The following is a 21274-nucleotide window of genomic DNA, read 5'->3' on the forward strand; positions in this document are numbered from 1 at the left end:
TGTTGCCCATGGGCATACAAATGTCCTGCATTTTATTATGTTGCTCAAATACTCATTCACGTGCAAAGTGCAAAGTGTATATTTATTGATTTTCAACATGGATTTTGTACTGATGTTGACAATATTTTATCTCTCACAATGATTTATGTTTAAATGTAAGACATGCTAATAAAATTCAGAAGAAGAGAATAGCTGCAATGATCTATATTGATTAGAAGGTGTCAGTTTTGCTAAAAGGCTAATAATAAAGCATATGATTATTATTATTACTATGGGTTATTTATCATGCAAAACTGGCAACCTGTGATTAATATTAGGTCATAAACTTCAAAAATGTGCAAATTTGTTCACTTACAAAGCTTAACTATCCCAAAGAGCATTACATTAAAAATAGCACGGTGTAACAGGTTGCTGCAGTGCCAGATTCCTTCCTTGGTGAAGGTGTCTTCTACAGTCAACTCTAATGGTGGGGGTTTGATGTTCTTGCATAGAAACTGCTCTGTGCACCCTGCAGTCAGCCTAGATGTGAAGAGACAGGGCTCTCTGCATCAGCCGATCAGTTAGAGATGAGTTGGGCCTCACAGCATCGCGCTCCACCAGAAGACATCTGGGGTAATTCAACACAGCACAAGACAATACAAGGAGATATTCAAATGAACTACAAGCTGAGAGGCTAACCGAAGCAATGAAAGTGTTACTCTGTGCAGACAGTGGATGTTGGTTACATAATGGGAGCATACAGCTTGTTTTCTGGTTGGACTGCACCTTAAACTATGCAGTATCAGGTTAAAGTTTATTTTTTCCTCCTATATTCTCCCAGAAGTTCCCCACAGACAAACACAGATGGCACAAAACACAGTACTACAATCAAAAAAGCCTGAAGCATCCTGTGTTTGGCCTGAAAATGTGACTGTGCATTACCTTCCTAGTTTCTGGTGGCGCTTATTCTCTGATTTCATGGCTGCATGAATAAGCAGTTGATTGAAGAGATCCCTCTGCAAAAAGCAGTGGACAAACCCATTCACAATAAACAAATGTGCATCTTTATTTTAAATATTTCTACCTTGTTGTGTTATAATACATGTAGGCTGCTACACCTTGGTGAACAGTGTCTGAATACAAAGAACACAGAGTGTCTGAAGCCAACAGAGATTCATTATTCATACACTGGTGCACTATGGTCCACACCATGTAGTATGTTCCTAACTGAAAGGCTTTAACTCTTATTCAGAGCGTTCTTCACCTCTGGCCTATTTTCACAGCAACAGGGATTTGTGCTTTACTCAAGAAAACACAATACAGTAAGATCAATGATATCCAAAGGAAGTAAAGCCTCAAGGCTGAAACCTTTTCAGCTGTGCATAAGAGAGCTGCAGTGGGTTTGGCCTTGATTTTGTTTCATTTTTCTTGCTCGAGTTTCCCACATCTCTGTGGATCTTACCTGGGCATCGCTGCCACCTATGTCTACCATGCGGTAGCGTAAGGGGTACAGGAGCTCCACAGTCTGACTGTAGTTGCCCTGGTCATACTCCATCATGGCCTGACACATCGGTATACCGATGGTCCCAGCCAGCTGATGTTGCTGATTGTCCCCTGGCTCTCTGAGAAGAAAAGTAGCAGCAATAGAAGTCATTTCTTGGTAAAGCTGGAAGGTTTAGAAACTAGTGCTCAAGGAGAAATAAAATTTTTGGGTTGTATGATTGTCAATGTATAAATCTTGGATGAAAATAATATAACAATATTTATTTAGCGTTATACAAGTATAAGACCATTTACCTATGTATGTATGTATGTATATATATTTTATACAAGATACAGATACAAACTGACAAACTGGTAATGGCCAACCAACTGGACAGTAGTGGTGGACAAACAGAAGAAGAAGGCCATAGTGATAGATGTAGCAATCCCAAGCGACAGCAACATCAGGAAGAAGGAACATGAGAAGTTTGAGAAATACCAAGGGCTGAAAGAAGAACTAGAAAAGATGTGGAAGGTGAAGGCACAAGTGGTCCCCATGGTAATAGGAACATTGGGGGCTGTGACCCCCAAACTGGGAGAGTGGCTCCAACAGATCCCAGGAACAACATCTGAGAGCTCTGTCCAGAAGAGTGCAGTCCTAGGAACAGCTAAGATACTGCACAGGACTCTCAAGCTCCCAGGCCTCTGGTAGAGGACCTGAGCTTGAAGGAAGGAATACAAGACCTCCCCAAAGTGGGGGGCGAGTGGGGAATTTTTTTTTTTTTATATATACACCTTAGCAAGATGGAAAAGACACAAATGGTGAAATTTAGTAAGGACTTACAGGCAAGGAAAACTCACACTGCATTTGTTTTTATTTACTAAAGGACCATATCTATGTAGGTTCTGCACAAGTGAAATGCACAATGTAAATTGCACAGATAAAAACTGTTTCTGGTCTTATATGGTATGTATTTTTAAGGCATTCCTCTTTGAAATCACAAAATAAGAGGACATTTTTTTTTAAACAAACAGCCCTGCAGCTGATAAAGTATATCACTACTGACTGAGCAAGATAAGATAAGATGGCTGTGTCTAAAATTTAACATCTAAGAACTGATTTTAAATCTGTAGCACTGTTTTAGTGGACAGATAGGTGAAAGACTAAGCCAGGTCAAAATGCTGAGTGAGAAAGGCAGACAAAGCAAGAAGAACTGACAGAAACCAAGTAATGCATTTTAAGTAGCTTTAGTTTTCATACAACTTTTCTGTCTCCCACAGTGGCCTCCTTCTTGAACATGCGCTTTCCCTCATTTGTAATGGCTTACAGTTGCCCAGACTGGTGCAACAGAATTGAAGCAGTCGGTAGCTGGTACTTAAGTAGCTTGTTGTAATGTTTTTTAAGCCAGTTGAAGAACTTTTAAGACTTATGTTTTACTACAGTATAAATGTCACACATTGATTTTCATTCAGTCACTGGCCTATTTAATTACATTTCCATAGCCTTTTTTGGCATGATACATACTAACAGTTCCATAAGTATCTTCCAAACATGTAGACATTAAAGCTGTCGGAGCTTATTTAGCAGCCCTTTCCACAAATCCACTGAACTGTTGCTGGGCTCATTTACATGTGTAGTCTCAATAAATACCTTGCCAAATTGAAAAAGATGCCATATTTTGCAGAGAGTAATTTGCAACAGCCTATGTAAACATTCCCCAAAGCAGCATGATACATATTTACTTCATTAATTAAAAAAAAAAGCATTAGACAGTAGTTCTTTCTGTAAAACATGCATCTGGCGTCTTAGTTAAGTATTCTTACAGAGCTGAAACACATAACTGTCACAAACTGCTTTACAGTGAGGAACTTGACAGATAAAACATAGGACTCGGTTTGCTCCACTTCACCTGCTGTCACAAACTGTTGTGTTTTTTTAGGGCTATGTAATGAAATTAAAGCCTTGAATGCTGCTACTAGGTAATAAAAATTGTTATTCAAAAGCAAGGTAATAAAGTGACACTACAGGTAAGTGATGCAATTAAATAATGCAAAGTTTGAACATGCTTGCCTGATGATTCAAAGTGCAGCTGTGTTGAGAAGAGAATTTTAGTTATGGCTGACTTTCAAGAGCTACTTCCCTTCTGCCCAACTCTTGTGACTTGCTTTAAATTACATAACAGTGAAAAACATGACAATTTAACAGCCCGGTTATAAACTGCAGCTTTTCTGTGGGTTGTGTGCAGGACAAAATGGAGAGAACAGGCTGCTGGCGGCCGGGATGCCAGAACACATTATAACCACAAAACTCCACCGATGCAGCAGCTGCTGGTACAACATCTGCTACAGAGGGAACTCCTGCAACTCTCAATTCTCTTTCTGACTGCATCCGCTCTCTATCTCGCCAACCAGCCTACGCTCAGCCTTGTTTCTGTCTCAGTTTTACATAAGGCCTGGGTGGCTCTTATATAAGCCTGACAGTGTTGAGGTGTGCAGTGAGGAGGAGAAATAGTGCAGAATTTACTTAGCCAGTTCCTGGAGGCCCTCGAGCAGACGCCGAGATATGCAGCTCTCCTTAGCTCCCAGCGACACCATGAGAAAATGGAGATCATTAAATAAGGTCACGTGATCATCAGTGTGAGGCTGTGTTACCTGGAGCAGTTCCCGCCAACGGTCCTTCACACACACACCTGAAACATGAACCAACAGAAACCTTTCAAAGAAAGAACATTTTTGAAATGTCGGTCAGAAGTTCTGCTAATTACAGCTCTCTCCTAAATAGCACTTTGACTTTTAGAATAATAAGGCTTCCTAAATCATTAGCACTTTCCCTTAAGACCACACTATAGCAACTTGTCTGTCATCAGGCCAAAGTGTCATTTTTTTTAAATAACACACATCATTACTTGAAATTTAATCAGACTCTGCTCAGTAATGTCCAAGATACCATGTAACAGACTGATGAGAACTCCCTTCCCACCTTCCATAATGCAATTTCCTTAATAAGACACTTCATAAATTCCCATATTAACCCACATCTTACCCTCCATTTCAAGCCTGTAGAGCATTGAACAGGCATCTACAATGTCCAACATAGATCCTGAAGCTTTACAACGTCTGAATACCTTAGGGAGACAGGACACACTTTTACTATTCACATCAACACTTAAGGATGTAACATTTAACTGCCTCCACAAAATGTAATTTTACAGAGAAATACATTTTTTAATTTATGCGTTTATGTCTTGCTGGATCCCCCTGATGTGAGCAGTTAAACATTCCTGAATTTCAGCTAAACTGATTTAATCATTTCTGCTGAAAATGACAGTGAAGCATTATGTACTACAATGTAAAGATACAGGACATTAAAGAGCTTCATTTTGAAACTACCTCTTTTTTTTTTTTTTAGAGTGAATAAAAAAATAATCAGCTGTGGTTGTTGACACTGAAGTGGGTGGTGGATTTCCTTTGCTCTCACATGTTAACAGATTTCTCCATTTGTTCACACTGTAACTCTTTCCTCACAAGAAGTGAAAGACATTGCTTTTAGTCTGCATCCCCAGTGTATTAGTACATGCATGACTTGTGGGTCTGTACTCAGGCCAACACAGACAGGCAACAAATTAAAGGGAATATCCTTTGGAAGAATGGTGTTCACCCATCTAGCATTGTTCAGATATTTGTAGGGTCAATGCTAAGGAGCACTGTAGCTGCTTTGGTGGCACATGTTGGTTCAAGACCTCACTGAGACACTTTGTGTTGGTTTTTCCTTGCTTTTGTCACCTGCCTGTCAAATAAAGCTTTAATCCAAACACTCAACACAAACCAACCTGAGAATCATATATTTGTAGAGCATCTTCATATTGACCCTGCAGAGGAAGAGGAGGTGACGAGAAAGACAGATTTGAATAGGTTCAGTCTAGAGGTTGATAAATTGTATTACACAGATGCAAACACAAATTAATCTCCCAACATAATCACCAAGCTTCAGATTACCCAAAGAAAAGGACATCATAAATACAAGTTCCACAGACACTCCTACTGCCAAGTATTCGCTTGACTGAGAAAACTCATTATAATCCTTACCTTCTCGATAAAGTACACAGCCCAGTGCCAGTAGTTATGACTGGCCAGGACATCACATACCTGGAATTAAACAGTACATATGGGGCTACTTCAGTTTGTAATTTAACTCTGCCAAAGACAGAAATGCATACCATTAATAAAACATACTTCAAGAGGGGAAAATAACTATGGCATTGTACCTGCCAGTCTTTCTCTCTACTCTCCATGAACTTCAGGCCTTTGTCCACCTCCGCTTTCATCTCATAAACATGGGCTACAGAGTGGACAGACCAAGCATCATCTGGAGTCAGAGCAAGGCCCTGCATAAGAGAGTTTAACAGCCTGAAGCGAAGAGGAGTAACGCAGATGCAGAAAGTGCTTTACAGTATTTCCTGCATGCTAGAGTAAAATGACAATTCAAAAATAACAGCAAGCTTAACTCTCAGTTACTATCGTTCATTTTGTTTCTGAGGTTCCTCAGTCTTTGTTCAAGTGATGCTCATGTCACAGCTACTATGCATATGTTACTCATTCAGCAGAGAAGAGTCGGGGTGCTGAGCTCTGGATGGGCTACTTATTATTGGTCTTCAACAGCACATTACTCACCGAATTTAAGTGACACAATCAGCATAGGCACAGACAGCCTGGACCACCCAGCCACAATAATGGCGACAGTGTACAACAAGCAGTTGTCTGTTTATTAGACACACCAAGCTAAAATTAAAGCCGTCTAATGCAACAGCCCTGCAATTATCACTTTTTGTGAAGGTGGCTATGTTTTGTTAAAACTGTTTTAGAGAGGTACAGATTTTACTGTATGATTAATTTGGAGTTCGACAGGTGTTTCTATTATTTTGTCCATAACAAAAACTCCTCTCTCTATATTGCAGTATTTTTCAACAGCAGCACAAACTGCATCTTCCGAAATGATCACACAGCAGACTTGCCACCAAGCTGAACATGGTCACATTTATCACAGGACCAAGCACTGACCGACACACTCAGCCATGCCAGTACACTCAGTGTAACACTGAAGAAAAAAAAGATCTCACCTCCATGGCTACTTTCTCAGCCTGGTCATAAAAGTGCGTCTCCAGGAGACCAAAGGAATACAGTCCTTTCAGATAGCTGGGTGCACACATGCAAAAAAAAAAAAAAAAAAAAAGACTTCAATCACAACTCATAGGAAGGGAAGAACTTTTATTCACCAATTCAGTTTAGCTGGGATGATGAAAAGCAGATGCTGGTCTTATGAACAAGCCTTGGGCAAAAACAAAGACAGTGACCCCAATTTGCTTTTAATAGTCAACATGCTCATTAGATTGGTGTCAGCTTTTGTTTGCCATCACCAGCTTTTGATCATGCTGAGAACTGGCTTCACATCACCGCCATGTACGGGCTTTCATTTTCGCTGTGGCAAAGCTCTGACGGTACACTGCAGATTTGTCTCTGTGGTACAGACATAGCTTGGAGACATTCTTGTGAAGTTATCATAACATGATGAAATATGGAGTGGATTTTGTTTGGTCAAATTCATTTATAAACTTCAAACATGTGTTTTCGAAGGAAGAATGTGGATGAAAACAATCATTTACTCTCAGTGAGCGATCACCTATAAAGCACTGAGGCTACCCACTGTGTGAGAAATGACTCTCTGCGGGACAGGACATTCAATCACCACCTACACCTCAACAAATTCCTCCTGAAACACACAAATGGTGTGTCATCGATAATTTCATGCACAGTCCTGAATTTTTTTTTTCTCTTTTGAAAATTCTCATAAATAATGAGCTAGTCCTGAAAAACCTTTAAACCTGCAATAGCTGATTTTTTTTTTTTTTTGCTACTTGGGAGCAAGAGAAACAAGTTAGGAACACAATACTGACATACTGAAATACATCTAGACTCATAGTTCTGGTCAACAGGTGAATAAAAGTCTAATATTCACTCTTTTAGCTCTGTTTCAGGCCTCTACAACTCCCGTGGAGAACATCTGGCTCTTTACCAGCTAAGTGCTCCCTGTGGTTACCAGCTATTTGCTAATCGTGTCTGCCGGTGACTTTCTATTTTTTGGTTATTTTTCACAAATCCCATACAAACACTAAAACAACCAACCAACATTATTCAGTGTAATGCCTATGAATCCATAACCTTGTATAGTTTATTCGTCTATGCCTCCGCTATTGCCCGAAAACTTTAAAAAACACACCAGTGGGCCACATCGTGGACATCTTTATTCCCCACAAAATATGTGGTGTACGTTTTATTTGAAAAAAGAGCTGCAAAGGCTAATAACTTCCATCGCTTTTTACAGTCTGAAGTAAGTTACTGGATGTCTCTTGTCCTTATGTGTACTGCGAGAACCTAGCGCAGATGTGCAAACATTCATGCGCTGTCTCACTTCAGAGGCTGTAAAAAGTGATGGCTGTTCTTAGCCTTTGGAGCTGTTTTTTGTTTTTTTTATTAACGACTTACCCTGTGTATCTTATAAGGAAGAAACCTGTCACCCAGTGCAGCGGTGTGGCTCACTGGGAAGTCTAATAGTTTTTGGACAACAATGGAGGTCTATAGCACAGATGAATAAAGTAATTAAGGGTCTGGATCCACAGATATTACTGTGCATACACATTTTTGGTTTTCATCTCTGTATGGGTTGCATGGCATTTAACTACAAAGAAAAAGATTAAAAACAAGCATTGCAGTTATACATCTGCTAATACTAAGATAATTCATTTAGCAAAATGCTCACTATTACATGTTGATCAACTGCACATAAGCTCATGTACTAACATAGAGTTTGGGTTTCATTAAAGCCTCTGGAGGCCTATTCAGTCCCACTGTATTTGCACAGCATAGTACAAACTCAGTCCATTTGTAAAATGAGGTATACCACACAGTGCTCAGTTGTGCATATTAGTTCATTATGGTAACATAAGCGTTATATAGATCATTAACATCTATAAAGGCCCATCCACTCCCATTGTACTGAACTACATTTTACCACTTTTTTATGGAGCAAATATCAATCAACTGTGAATAAGTTCATCATGGTGACTTGTACAGTGAAGCCTGGTCCAGATGTCTTTTAAAATCCCCTTTCAATCCCATTAAGTAACATTACGTCCCTCTAGTAACACTATATATGCTGTCTTTTGTACCTGAACAAAGGCATATGCGGTTTCCAGTGAGGCAGCACCCTGGCCACTGAGTCCCTCATCTGGGTTTGAGCTCCCATGTAGAAATAGGCATCATGAGCAAATTTGAGGGCCAGCATATCAGTGGGATGCTCAACCAGAATGTCTTCCCATATGTCACAGGCCTTAGGAAAATTTCTGTAAGAAAAATGAGTCAGTGTTATGAACAGCCACACTTCAGTAAAGCAATGAAGGACAACAGGAGGAGTGTACCAGGAGAATGACAAAGGCTCTGTATGCTTTGTGCTGAATGGAGGGCATTAGAGGCCCCTGAAAACATAAGGAGCCTTGACGCCAATATGAGAAACAAAATGTCTTCTCAATATTACTAAGTATACTTGTACAGAGAGATAAGACACTGTGGAGAAATATTACTTCTGAGATAACTGAGATACAGAAGTCTTTGGCACAACATGTAGATGAATGCTGTAAATCTGAAGCATGTGACTGCATCACAGAGACAATCACCCGATACTGTACATAAAACACATTTTTATAGTCTGCTGTTACTAAAAAGTCACTGTTTACTTTCTCAGGCACTGCAATAAACAAAACTTGACTGAACTCTACTGAGACCTAATGATTGACTGCACTCATTTCAAAACAGCAGTGGAAACGTCTCTCTTTTGGACAGTTGATTAAAGAGTGAGAATACGCTCAGCAGCACACACTTGTTATAAAAAAAACCATCTTGACTGAACCAATTTCAGTACATGTTATATACTGTTTTGTAAAATCTTTATGTGATAATAAAAACTGTAAAATGCTTTGGTGGCAGGATTTGTAGCTGTGTGCACTGCTGTGTTTTAAGAACACCACCAGGGGCACCAAGTCTCAAATTCCAAAATTCAGATTTCACGATCTTACATTTGGTGTATTGTAAATAGAATTTTACATTGAAATGCTACCATGAAAATTTTGTTATGAATATGTTTTTCAGGGGTGGGCAGATCAATCTGTAAAGGACAACCAGTTTTGTCTGGACTATCAATAATACAGTAATATCAGTAGGGTAAATAACAAAGGCACACCCCATAGCCTGACCGTTTACAGAGAGTGGGGACTTGTTAATGCACTGAAATGACGCTTCCGCTCTCACTCTTCTAAAAATTCTAGCATCACTTGTTTCATTTTCCACAGTGCCACTGTAGGCTGTTAACACAGAGCTACTATCATCCCACGACTCAATAAACGCACCCCTTGGCCTGAAGCTGGAGGAAGACGGTGAACACAGCAGGAGCTGCTTTTATGGGACAGACAGTGGAAAGACATATCTTAATCAAAAATAGCAACCCTTCAAATAAAAGGGCACAAAGTAGGCAGACAGTTATTACATAGTAGTTGTTACATAATGTTGTTTTAACTGTTCAATTTATCAGTTCCGCTGCCTTTTGTTAAGTTTAATTTAGCCTGAAAGTCAGCGCCTAACCTGTATAAATACATACATGGATCAACCATAACATTATGACCACCTGCTTAATACTGTGTGCGCAGGAGGTGATCAAATACTTATTTCATGCAATAAAATGGAAATATTCATTCATTCATTTTCTATCGCTTAGTCCCTGAAGGGGGTCACGGGTGGGGCCGGAGCCAATCCCGGCCGGCAATCGGGCGAAGGCGGGGTACACCCTGGACATGTCGCCAATCAATCGCAGGGCTAACACATAGACAAACAACCACACATACACGCACGCACTCCTATGGGCAATTTAGAGACACCAATCAACCTAAGCTGCATATCTTTGGTCAGTGGGAGGAAGCCGGAGCACCCGGAGAGAACCCACGCAAGCACGGGGAGAACATGCAAACTCCACACAGAAAGGTCCCAGGTGGGGCCCGAACCTGGAACCTTCTCACTGTGAGGCAACGGCGCTAACCACTGTGTGTTAAAATTATTTAAAAATCTAACAATGTGTTGCAGGGTTGTTTGTCCGGTCAAGCACCCCGTACAAGGCATCTCCAGCATTAGATTTACATTCAGCTCATTGCATCACATACTCTACCACAGGTGGGATTCATATGCTTTGACCTTTAATATGCTTAGTGAATTATAGCCTAGTGAATGGATGTATTTAAGCAGTAGTTTGAGGAGTGTCTGAGATAAAATGTCTCAACACTAGTCAATGGTGCACTAATTGCTGCATAGTCATCCACTTACCTAATCATGGCTTTATTTATTTATTTTTTTGCCCTCAGTGCCACAGTGACCGGGGTCCACCTGTTTGGGATACAGCAGACACACGGTCGCTGGAGGATGGGGGTTTAAACGTGTTTTTAAATAATTTGTATTTGATTAAAATTTAAAGGGTGTTAGGGCAGCCATGTATTTTTAACCCCCACCCTAAACATAAATCGAAAGTATCACTTTGAATGTAAAGTGAGATGCTATATTCATAGCAGTTCACACCTTACAGTACCTGCAGTGACATGCTGTGTTTCCTACCATGTCGCTGATGCGATGGGTTTCAGAAAGGCAGGACTACTGAGGCTGCTGTGAAACATGAGCGCTCCTGATTCTCTGTCGGTGTCTGCACAGCAGCTGCCTGCCAGAACCAGAAGCCTAAGAGAGATTTGTTACATAGGCTATCATTAAGCTAGCATACGGCCAGGTGTTTATTATAAAAGATAGAGGCCTATGGCGGGGGAGTTATTGTAAAAGAGGAACGCTTATCAATTGTAGCAAAGCTTGTAAACTGCAACAAAACAGTCCTCTCATGGTGATAGCCTTTGGCAATGTAATCGACCAGGAGAAAAGAATGCAATGTAGAGAAAGTGTGACCTAAGAGCTCATGAAGAGTGATGAAAGCACTAATAGTATTAGACATATAGTGTATACAGAATTCGCAGAGTCCAGTCCCTTAGCAGCTTGGCACATTTTGCCAAATGTGGCAGATTCAAACTAAGTTGCCTGTGTTCAGTGAGTGCTTTTGTGTTTGCCATGTGCAGATGTTACCAATTGACTTTGAGTGATTGCAGATGATGGTGCATGTGTGCCTGTGTTGTTTGACCTTGATAAGGTGGGGCAGATCTGGGAGATATTAGGGTATTGTGCATTTAAGCAGCGATACCTCTTCCTGCTAGTGTTATTGCCCTGCTATTATAAATTGGTTGTAACCAGTGATACACAAAAATTTCTTGTCAGTTTGCCCAAAGTGCATCAACCTGGTTATCCAACATCGTGCAGCAGTTTAAATCGCCCAGCTGCTACATCACAGCACATAAGGCTTTCCTGCTAACTGCTGCAACCACAAATCACCTCCCATCAATTCACTGGAAGCACTGAGTATAGCGTTGTACATCAGCTCATTGCTGCAGGGTTTTAGCACAGACTGGCTCTCTTCTTTTTATTAAATTTAATCCCTTATACACATGGCTGGCTCTGTTTCATGTGATCCTATGGCAGATTGTCAACTATTGTTCTTAAACTTGTGTATCAAAATTACCTAGGGCTGACCACAGCAACTCTGTTTGATCTGTGGAGTTTATTTTTATTTTTTTTTTACGATTTGTATTGAGAAAGTGATTTCTGGGCAAGTTAAATATTTGAAGGTTCTCTGTATGTTAGCCTTTACTTTTCAAAGCCAGCAGGCATTTCTGTTTTTCTCTGCATTACACAGCTACCCACTGTACAAAATGCATATACATATCAGCATTTTAACATATGTTAAAACAACTGGTGAATATTAACAACATCTCATGCTGCTAGTCTTGTGATGCTTAACTTCAAAGCATACTTGTGGTGTTGTGACCCCTCTTAAGGAACCACAGATACACAGGACAAAATTCTTATTCATCCTTCTGTTTTGACTGCATTTCCAGAGGCGGCCTAGCTCCGAATCATACCCTCTTGAGAAGAGCTCCATAGCCTTGACGTGGAGCCTCTCTCTGGGAGATATGTCCTGGCTGTTAGCCAGCTCCACTGATCGCCTCACAGCGCTAGCCAGACGCTCATTCAGCCGAGTGGTGCTTGCTGTTCCCACCAGCACCAGTCCCGTGCTGATCACATGGCCCATAACTACAGGGAAAACAAAAAACTGGTCTTTTATTGTTGGACTTTCAAATAGTATGATGACCAAGTTGGTGTTTTCTATCCAAGACTGTGAGAACAAGAGCAACAGCAAAGACAGTTGTGTTTTATTCATTAGATGCATCTATCATTCAGGATTTACTTGAACAATGTTGCTGATGTTAACCCTAAAGACCTCAGTTTGTAACATAGGCAACATTTAAATGGTCTGATTGTGTATTTTAAGTCCAAAGCAGCTTGCAAGTTCCCAGGGGCACCAATAAATATTGAACCTGCACAGCAGAAGCTTTAGAACTTTAAAATGCTCAAAAGCTAAAACTAAACACAAACACAACACAAACGTCCGTCTCAGGGATTGGTAGAGATCAACCTCTGGTTCTTGACAGCAAAGTCTACAGGTCAAATGCTTTAGGTAAACAAATTACAAATCAGGAAGCTACTAATAATTAGCCAAGGTGTAAACATATCTTGCAGTTAATAACAAGATGGTATCAAAACATTTATGATTGCTGCTCACTATTTACACTACATAGGGTCAGATTCATTATTAATTAGGTTATTTTTGCTGTGGATAATTTTAGCACCGTTGCCTTCACCGCTTCCTCGTTGTTTTATATCTTAGTTTTTAACATTTGTGTTTTTGTCTCCTTTTATATTTGTCACTGCTCTCTCCCAGCCATGTGAAGGAGGTTCCATACCACATCAGGACTTAACCTGATTATATTAAAGGCCAAATGAAATAAATGATGTTTGACCACACATCTACTTACCAAAGTTAGGGTCAGCAGCATGGATAGCAGACATGCATCCTTCAAATCCTCCCAAGGTTTCATCATTCCGCCATTTCACATACTACGAGCCAAACAAAACTGGACACTGTGACATCTACCTTTCGTTGTCCTTGTCATATACAGTAAGTCCGCAGACAATATGACTGCGTGCACGTGAGAGGTATGTGCATGGATACCTGCGTGAGTATGGCGTCATACAGTTTGCAAGCCTCATTACTGCTGCTGGACAATGAGAGACCCTCCGCCCTCCATGCCTGTAGGGACAGAGTCAGAGTCACTCTGGTTTTGAGAGACAAAGTTCCACAGAGCACTTTTTCTATCTTACAAATCAGTCATTGAAAAGTGTGCACACACCATACAGTTATGGTGGCTAACCATCAGTGGGCAGAGGTTAAAGACTGACCCAGCCCATCCAACAAACAGGTTTCTGTGTTACTGGTATCGAAACTAAATTACGCAAACACCGTTATCCATAGCGGGCATTAATGTTACGTTTAATATCGCCGTCATAAGCCCAAACCCGGAGCACTACAAGTCCTACTTATAACTATATTTTGTGCAAAATCTCAGATGAACAAGGTTTAATCCAGCATGTTTTCTCGTTAACGCCACACTTGCATTAATGCCCATGACTGCAGCAGCAGCAACACTTATTAACTTCACACCAAACACCTAAAATCGTTTCCTTTCTCATGCTAATCTTAGCCACAATGATTATTTATACACTTTAAATCAGCAACTTCTCCCTGAAACCACATCACTGACCTCACAGTCCCTGAAACTTGAAGCATTCATCTTTAAATCGCAGATACGAGCTCTCTCAACCTTCGACGGACGGACAGCACCAGAACTGGGTAAACACCTAACCTGAACCCTGACCTTATTCTGAGCATAACCACAAAGGGGGGCGTTACTACAAACAAGGTTTTAACAGGGGGAAACATCCTGGCAGGAGAACAGAATAGTATGATGACCAAGTTGGTGTTTTCTATCCAAGACTGTGAGAACAAGAGCAACAGCAAAGACAGTTGTGTTTTATTCATTAGATGCATCTATCATTCAGGATTTACTTGAACAATGTTGCTGATGTTAACCCTAAAGACCTCAGTTTGTAACATAGGCAACATTTAAATGGTCTGATTGTGTATTTTAAGTCCAAAGCAGCTTGCAAGTTCCCAGGGGCACCAATAAATATTGAACCTGCACAGCAGAAGCTTTAGAACTTTAAAATGCTCAAAAGCTAAAACTAAACACAAACACAACACAAACGTCCGTCTCAGGGATTGGTAGAGATCAACCTCTGGTTCTTGACAGCAAAGTCTACAGGTCAAATGCTTTAGGTAAACAAATTACAAATCAGGAAGCTACTAATAATTAGCCAAGGTGTAAACATATCTTGCAGTTAATAACAAGATGGTATCAAAACATTTATGATTGCTGCTCACTATTTACACTACATAGGGTCAGATTCATTATTAATTAGGTTATTTTTGCTGTGGATAATTTTAGCACCGTTGCCTTCACCGCTTCCTCGTTGTTTTATATCTTAGTTTTTAACATTTGTGTTTTTGTCTCCTTTTATATTTGTCACTGCTCTCTCCCAGCCATGTGAAGGAGGTTCCATACCACATCAGGACTTAACCTGATTATATTAAAGGCCAAATGAAATAAATGATGTTTGACCACACATCTACTTACCAAAGTTAGGGTCAGCAGCATGGATAGCAGACATGCATCCTTCAAATCCTCCCAAGGTTTCATCATTCCGCCATTTCACATACTACGAGCCAAACAAAACTGGACACTGTGACATCTACCTTTCGTTGTCCTTGTCATATACAGTAAGTCCGCAGACAATATGACTGCGTGCACGTGAGAGGTATGTGCATGGATACCTGCGTGAGTATGGCGTCATACAGTTTGCAAGCCTCATTACTGCTGCTGGACAATGAGAGACCCTCCGCCCTCCATGCCTGTAGGGACAGAGTCAGAGTCACTCTGGTTTTGAGAGACAAAGTTCCACAGAGCACTTTTTCTATCTTACAAATCAGTCATTGAAAAGTGTGCACACACCATACAGTTATGGTGGCTAACCATCAGTGGGCAGAGGTTAAAGACTGACCCAGCCCATCCAACAAACAGGTTTCTGTGTTACTGGTATCGAAACTAAATTACGCAAACACCGTTATCCATAGCGGGCATTAATGTTACGTTTAATATCGCCGTCATAAGCCCAAACCCGGAGCACTACAAGTCCTACTTATAACTATATTTTGTGCAAAATCTCAGATGAACAAGGTTTAATCCAGCATGTTTTCTCGTTAACGCCACACTTGCATTAATGCCCATGACTGCAGCAGCAGCAACACTTATTAACTTCACACCAAACACCTAAAATCGTTTCCTTTCTCATGCTAATCTTAGCCACAATGATTATTTATACACTTTAAATCAGCAACTTCTCCCTGAAACCACATCACTGACCTCACAGTCCCTGAAACTTGAAGCATTCATCTTTAAATCGCAGATACGAGCTCTCTCAACCTTCGACGGACGGACAGCACCAGAACTGGGTAAACACCTAACCTGAACCCTGACCTTATTCTGAGCATAACCACAAAGGGGGGCGTTACTACAAACAAGGTTTTAACAGGGGGAAACATCCTGGCAGGAGAACAGAGTTCATCACAAGACCGGAAGTAGCCCGGCCTGTTTCATAATAAGTGCAACACGGGTGTAAAAGTTATTTGTAATACGTCCTTTCAGTAGCACATTTTTTAATGTGTACGTTGGTTTTTCATGGGTAGGTCTAAGTCTGTAATGTGAGAATGGGCCCGAACCGGGGTATTACCTGCGGGTTTTATTTCCGTATTTTATTTTGTTATATTTGTGTTAGGTAATTTCTTAGTTAGATAGATATTGATTCGAGATCTGTTGTATTAGAAGATGTTGGTGTAGCCAGGATGTCTTCCTCAGGCTGTTAAATGCAAGGTTAGTTAAAGCAGAGAAAGGCGGCAGTCAGGGACAAATGTTATTATGACGGTAAAAGTAACCATAATATTTGTCTTAATGTGTAATGTTATGTCAAATTGTTTTAGATACACACCACGAAAACAACAGCCACACACATTATTTTCTTCATGTTTTGTCTACTGCTCTGCTCAGCTGCCAAGCTGGCATATCAGGTGACGTCACGGTTCGACAGCCCAGAAATGATTAATATTGTATAGCAATGCTTGGTTCGGGGTCTTGCTGCTTCCGGGCTGCTTGGGCAGCCTGGGGTTGGAAGATCTCTGAGGAGCCATTGCTTTAGGTTTTTTTTTTTTTTGTCATGTTTATGTTTACCCTTTTATAACAAAATGAGAAAACAACCCTTTGTTGATGTCGTCAGGGTCATTTCCATCTTTTTCAAGCTTGACTTTAAAAAATAAAGGTGGCTCATTGGCCTTAGCTTCTTCTTCTTCTTCTTCTTCTTTCGGCTGTTCCTGTTAGGGGTCGCCACAGCAAATCATCTGTTTCCACCCAATTAACTTCATGTCCTCTTTTAGCGCATCCATATATCTCTAACATCCTTCTACCAATATAACCACTATCCCTCCTCTGCACATGTCCAAAACATCTCAATCTGGCCTCTTTAACCTTGTCCCCAAAACAGCCAACCTGAGCTGTCCCTCTGATGTGCTCATTCCTAATCCTGTCCATCCTGGTCACTCCTAAAGAGAACCTCAACATCCTCATCTCTGCTACCTCCATCTCTGCCTCTTGTCTTTTCCTCACTGCTACAGTCTCTAACCCATACAGCATAGCTGGTCTCACTACTATCACACAACACTCCTGACACCTTTCTCCACCCACTCCAACCTGCCTGCACTCGCCTCTTCACCTCTTTCCTACACTCCCCATCACACTGGACTGTTGACCCCAAATACTTAAACTCCTGCACCTTCTTGACCTCAGCCCCCTGTAACCTCACTGTTCCACTTCCCTCCCATGTATTCTGTCTTACTACGACTGACTTTCATTCCTCTTCTTTCCAGAGCAGACCTCCACCTTTCCAGGTGTTCCTCCACCTGCTCTCTGCTCTCACTACAGATCACAATGTCATCCGCAAACATCATTGTCCACGGAGATTCCTGTCTGACCTCATCTGTCAACCTTAGGTTACAACCATAAAAGGTTGGGGAAAATCATCCAAACATGATGTCAGTTTTAGCTTACAATTAAGTTTTTTAAAGTGTAACTAAAACCCATCCATAATCATTTACCATACAGTGACTTTCAATGGATAGACACTTAAAAGAACAACCGCGTTGTTTTATTGCCATTTCAGCATACATACACCACCCCTATGCACTGTAGCTACATGAAGCATTTACATTACAGGTCATGTGTCAACAGTTTAAAAATTAAGATTCATTTTCTTTACAAATAATACAGTTTGCATACGTGTTAATAAATATCAATACAATCATGTCAAACTTTACACCACCTAAAACAACCCTTAAAATTATGTAACTTTTCACAGCTGATACCAAGTCATAAATATAGCCTCTAGTGTTTCTGTGCTGTAAAACTGTACTCGCCTGGATTTTTCTCCTTTTTTTTTTTTCAGTTGTCAAAAAAGATATGAGATTTGACTGCCGAACAGTTAATCCATATTGTCAGGGTTTTCCCTGACATAGAAAGGGTTAGGTGCAGCACCCAAGTGTTTTTGCAGAGCACCTTAAGCCAAATGAACATTAAAAGGCCTTTAGGTGACAGAATGAATATATGCCCCAAAAAAAAAAAACGGGGAATTCTATGCACTGACAAAAAAAAACAAAAACAAAAAAAAACTTAAAACTATAGTTTGTATGTACAATAAGTGTTACCAGTTGTCATTCATAAAGATTTTAAGGATAATGATAAAAAATATGAGAGCGAGAACTGAAATAACTCAAAATTTCCTCTGAATAACTTTAAACTCTCTACCCCCTCCATCTAGACTACACCTAAGCCCACTGAAAACCTAGGGAAAACCCTGCATAACGTTCCTGTTTGATGCAAGTTGTCCATAAAGCTCTTTCTTTGTTTTTTTTTTCGGCGCTTTATTTAAAATCATTTGGTTGGGGACATGCTGTAAAAAAGTATTGATTCTATAAAAGTGAAAATATTTAATTCTAGTGGGACTCCAAAAACAAGTAAACTCAATAAAAACATATATTTAATGAATGGGAATCAAAATGATAAAGGCCTCTTGTTCAAGGGTAAAGGATTAACACTGTCATATGCTGATATTAAGTGTTGTGTAGTGTGGTGTACGTAGATATTGCAGCACATCCACCAACAGAGACAGTCGTGTGGCACAGAATGAGTGATGTGAGCTACACTGGTCTCTCATTAGCAAAAATGAAGCCAGATTTATTCATGATAGTAACATGACAATGTTAACACATATTGTAGAAAGTTAGATGAACCTGAAAAGATAGTTCTTTCCAAGATAAACCTTTTCAACAAGTGATTGACCTGGGTACTGTTTACCACAGTAGGAAACATAAAAACCCAACAGCATCTCCTGGAGAGGCCCATCTTTATCAGGTCATGTCAAGTGCTTAAATGTTCATATAATGTAAAAGCTATCAAAGACGATATACATTTTCTATATGTGCCTGCAGCCTTCATTCCTGACATGCAATGGCTTATGGGTGCATGAAGTTAATGCACTAGTGCAAGATAATGAGATTCTTGGCACTCTCCTGTGAATGCACAACAAGAAATGTTAAAACAAAATAAATACATTAAAAAAACATGGCTATAGTTAATGTTTTCTTATTGTTAACTCACTAAACGCTATTGGAAGGGGGGAAAGGAGCCTTTCAGGGAGTCTTTGTGGTTCATTAGGTTGCAGAAGTCAGTTTGTCACTGGATAGAAAGGCAGCTTTAGCAGATGTTGTTCTTCTCAGACTGAAACGACTGAGCCTGGAGACATCACTCCAGCATTTAAACACATCCATGTAGCAGTCCTTTTTGAAAAAGAGAACACCTTCCTCCTCTGAAAATGTGACTTGCTCTACACAACTATGCACAAAAACATTTTTTACAATTCATTTACATCAGCAGGACAGAAGTGCATTCTTTCCTTTAGATAGTCAAGAATGAAACAAGTCTTTGAACATTCTCCCACTGTGAATGTATTCGCCTCTCCACCCACAGAGAGACAGCACAAGCAAAACTGCAAAGTGTTTAACTAGGGCTGCCTATGGGCAGGGGATATGTAAACGTTGCACACTGCTTCAATGTCAGAGGCAGCCATAGTGTGTCTGTGTGTGTGTTTGTTTGTGTCTGTGTGTAGGAGAGCGGGATCTTTACACATTCACTGCTGCAGGTGTGACAGTTTTAGACCAACTGCCTGTGTTCTGATCAAAGTTGACCATGCAGGGCAGAGAGGACCTAGCACAAGTCGAACCCTATTCCCAAAACTTGACAAGCAATTATTTCACTCCTCTTAAGCCCAGTTGAGACTGAAGCCTTTGGAGAGCACGACAGCCTCCAGGTCTTTGTCTTCCTCCTTTTCCCGAAGCCTCTGCTCGTCCAGGAGGGCCACCAGGGCATCACGCTGCTCCACGACCTCCAACATCTCATTTAGAATCTGCTTCTCTTGAGCAAGCTCTTTCTCGGTCTTCAGGTGGTCTGAAAGAAGCATAGGAAAACAAAGAATTAAAGAAACAACTGATTGTAAATATTCAGAGCGAAAGCGAGCAGGTTATTGGCTAATTAGCACTCCTGGCGTCACCTTCCACAGCCATTCGCTCCCTGAGCTCCTGCTGCAGTCGGCTCTGTCGGTCCTCCAGCTCCAACTCTCTGGCACTTGGGAACAGAAAGAAACAAATTGGACAAGCTAAGTTTGTTTCACTGATGAATTTCAGTTGTAACTTCATTTGCAGATTTTACAAAATTACTAGTTGTTCCAAAAAAGTTCTATCTAAAAGATTTCAGAAACTGATAACGAGATAATGCTGGACAATTTAATAAGTTGTCAGAATGTGAGAAAACTGTTCCTCTACATGGATTATATTATGCTTCAAAATGATTATGACTTCTAAGGTGTAACAAACTTTTTAAACTCATGATATAAAATTAATAATAATCATAAAAATAGGAAGGTAGTAAAGCATATTTTATTATCTGTATGCCTACTCTGCATTAGGTCATAACTGCTTTGTACTTAAACAATGAAATATAATTACATCATTAGGCAGTTTATCACAGGTCTTACAGGTTGCATTACATTTCTGCTCAGGCTAGTGGTGGCACTCCAGGGATCACAGTGCTATTTATTGTTCTGTTTATTATGGTGTTTGATCCAGAGGGAAGTAATGCAAAATCTATCCTCATAACTTTGGTGCTATGTCCCTATAGCGCCACCCAGAGGTCAAATTCCCACTAGAAAAACATCCAGCTTTAGCTCAGCTGTACTTGGAGCATAAAGCCAAAACAGCATGTTAACAAGCTAATCTCAGCATTAGGTTCAATGTACAGTTGATCCTAAATACAGCTGAGACTGACATATTAAACACTACAGACGTCTGTTGTTTACCAGCTTATAACCATTTTACTACTTTTGAAAAATTATTAGATGCTCAGATATAAAATTCTCATGTGAGATACACAAATATAATATACCAATATGAGAATATGGAAACAGAATAAAACATAAGACAAACTAGCTGCTTGGTTCCTAGAAGAGCTGCTAT

At 40.3% G+C, this 21274-nt stretch overlaps 2 protein-coding genes across 3 annotated transcripts in view; both read right to left on the reverse strand.

Annotated features, from left to right (window-relative positions):
- Positions 1-195: 195 nt before the first annotated feature.
- Positions 196-16192, reverse strand: ttc38 (tetratricopeptide repeat domain 38). Of its 2 annotated transcripts, none has more exons than XM_020603000.1 (14): positions 16026-16192; positions 15437-15514; positions 15240-15321; positions 12567-12738; positions 8685-8858; positions 6579-6654; positions 5727-5846; positions 5548-5607; positions 5292-5330; positions 4505-4586; positions 3986-4151; positions 1442-1601; positions 922-995; positions 196-607 (listed from the first exon to the last, which is right to left on the reverse strand). In XM_020603000.1, exons 1-14 carry the CDS (start codon positions 16053-16055, stop codon positions 520-522), a joined length of 1401 nt encoding a protein of 466 aa, XP_020458656.1. In that variant the 5' UTR covers positions 16056-16192; the 3' UTR covers positions 196-519. The 2 variants fall into 2 exon arrangements, with proteins under 2 accessions (XP_020458656.1, XP_020458655.1); XM_020602999.1 differs by lacking the exons at positions 15240-15321; positions 15437-15514; positions 16026-16192 and adding exons at positions 13521-13602; positions 13718-13795; positions 14307-14466 and having other exon boundaries at positions 197-607.
- A 1642-nt stretch (positions 16193-17834) lies between these two features.
- mical3a (microtubule associated monooxygenase, calponin and LIM domain containing 3a) overlaps positions 17835-21274 on the reverse strand; it is a 91097-nt gene continuing 87657 nt past the window's right edge. Inside the window, 2 exon segments of the mRNA XM_020602927.1 lie at positions 17835-20210; positions 20314-20387. Of these exon segments, the coding sequence (XP_020458583.1) occupies positions 20026-20210; positions 20314-20387 (259 nt within the window). The 3' untranslated portion in view covers positions 17835-20025.

Source organism: Monopterus albus, unplaced genomic scaffold, assembly GCF_001952655.1.
Source record: "Monopterus albus unplaced genomic scaffold, M_albus_1.0 scaffold59.1, whole genome shotgun sequence".
Lineage (NCBI taxonomy): Eukaryota > Metazoa > Chordata > Actinopteri > Synbranchiformes > Synbranchidae > Monopterus > Monopterus albus.

What these genes read in the sequence shown, in the direction of transcription:
- ttc38 (XM_020603000.1), bottom strand. Translation starts at nt 16,055, where the DNA reads ATGAATGCTTCAAGTTTCAGGGACTGTGAG. An exon ending in GTAGAGAGAAAGACTGGCAG is followed by an intron (nt 5,608 to 5,726) that starts GTACAATGCCAT and finishes GTTTAATTCCAG; the next exon opens with GTATGTGATGTCCTGGCCAG. An exon ending in CTACAGGCTTGAAATGGAGG is followed by an intron (nt 4,152 to 4,504) that starts GTAAGATGTGGG and finishes TTCATGTTTCAG; the next exon opens with GTGTGTGTGTGAAGGACCGT.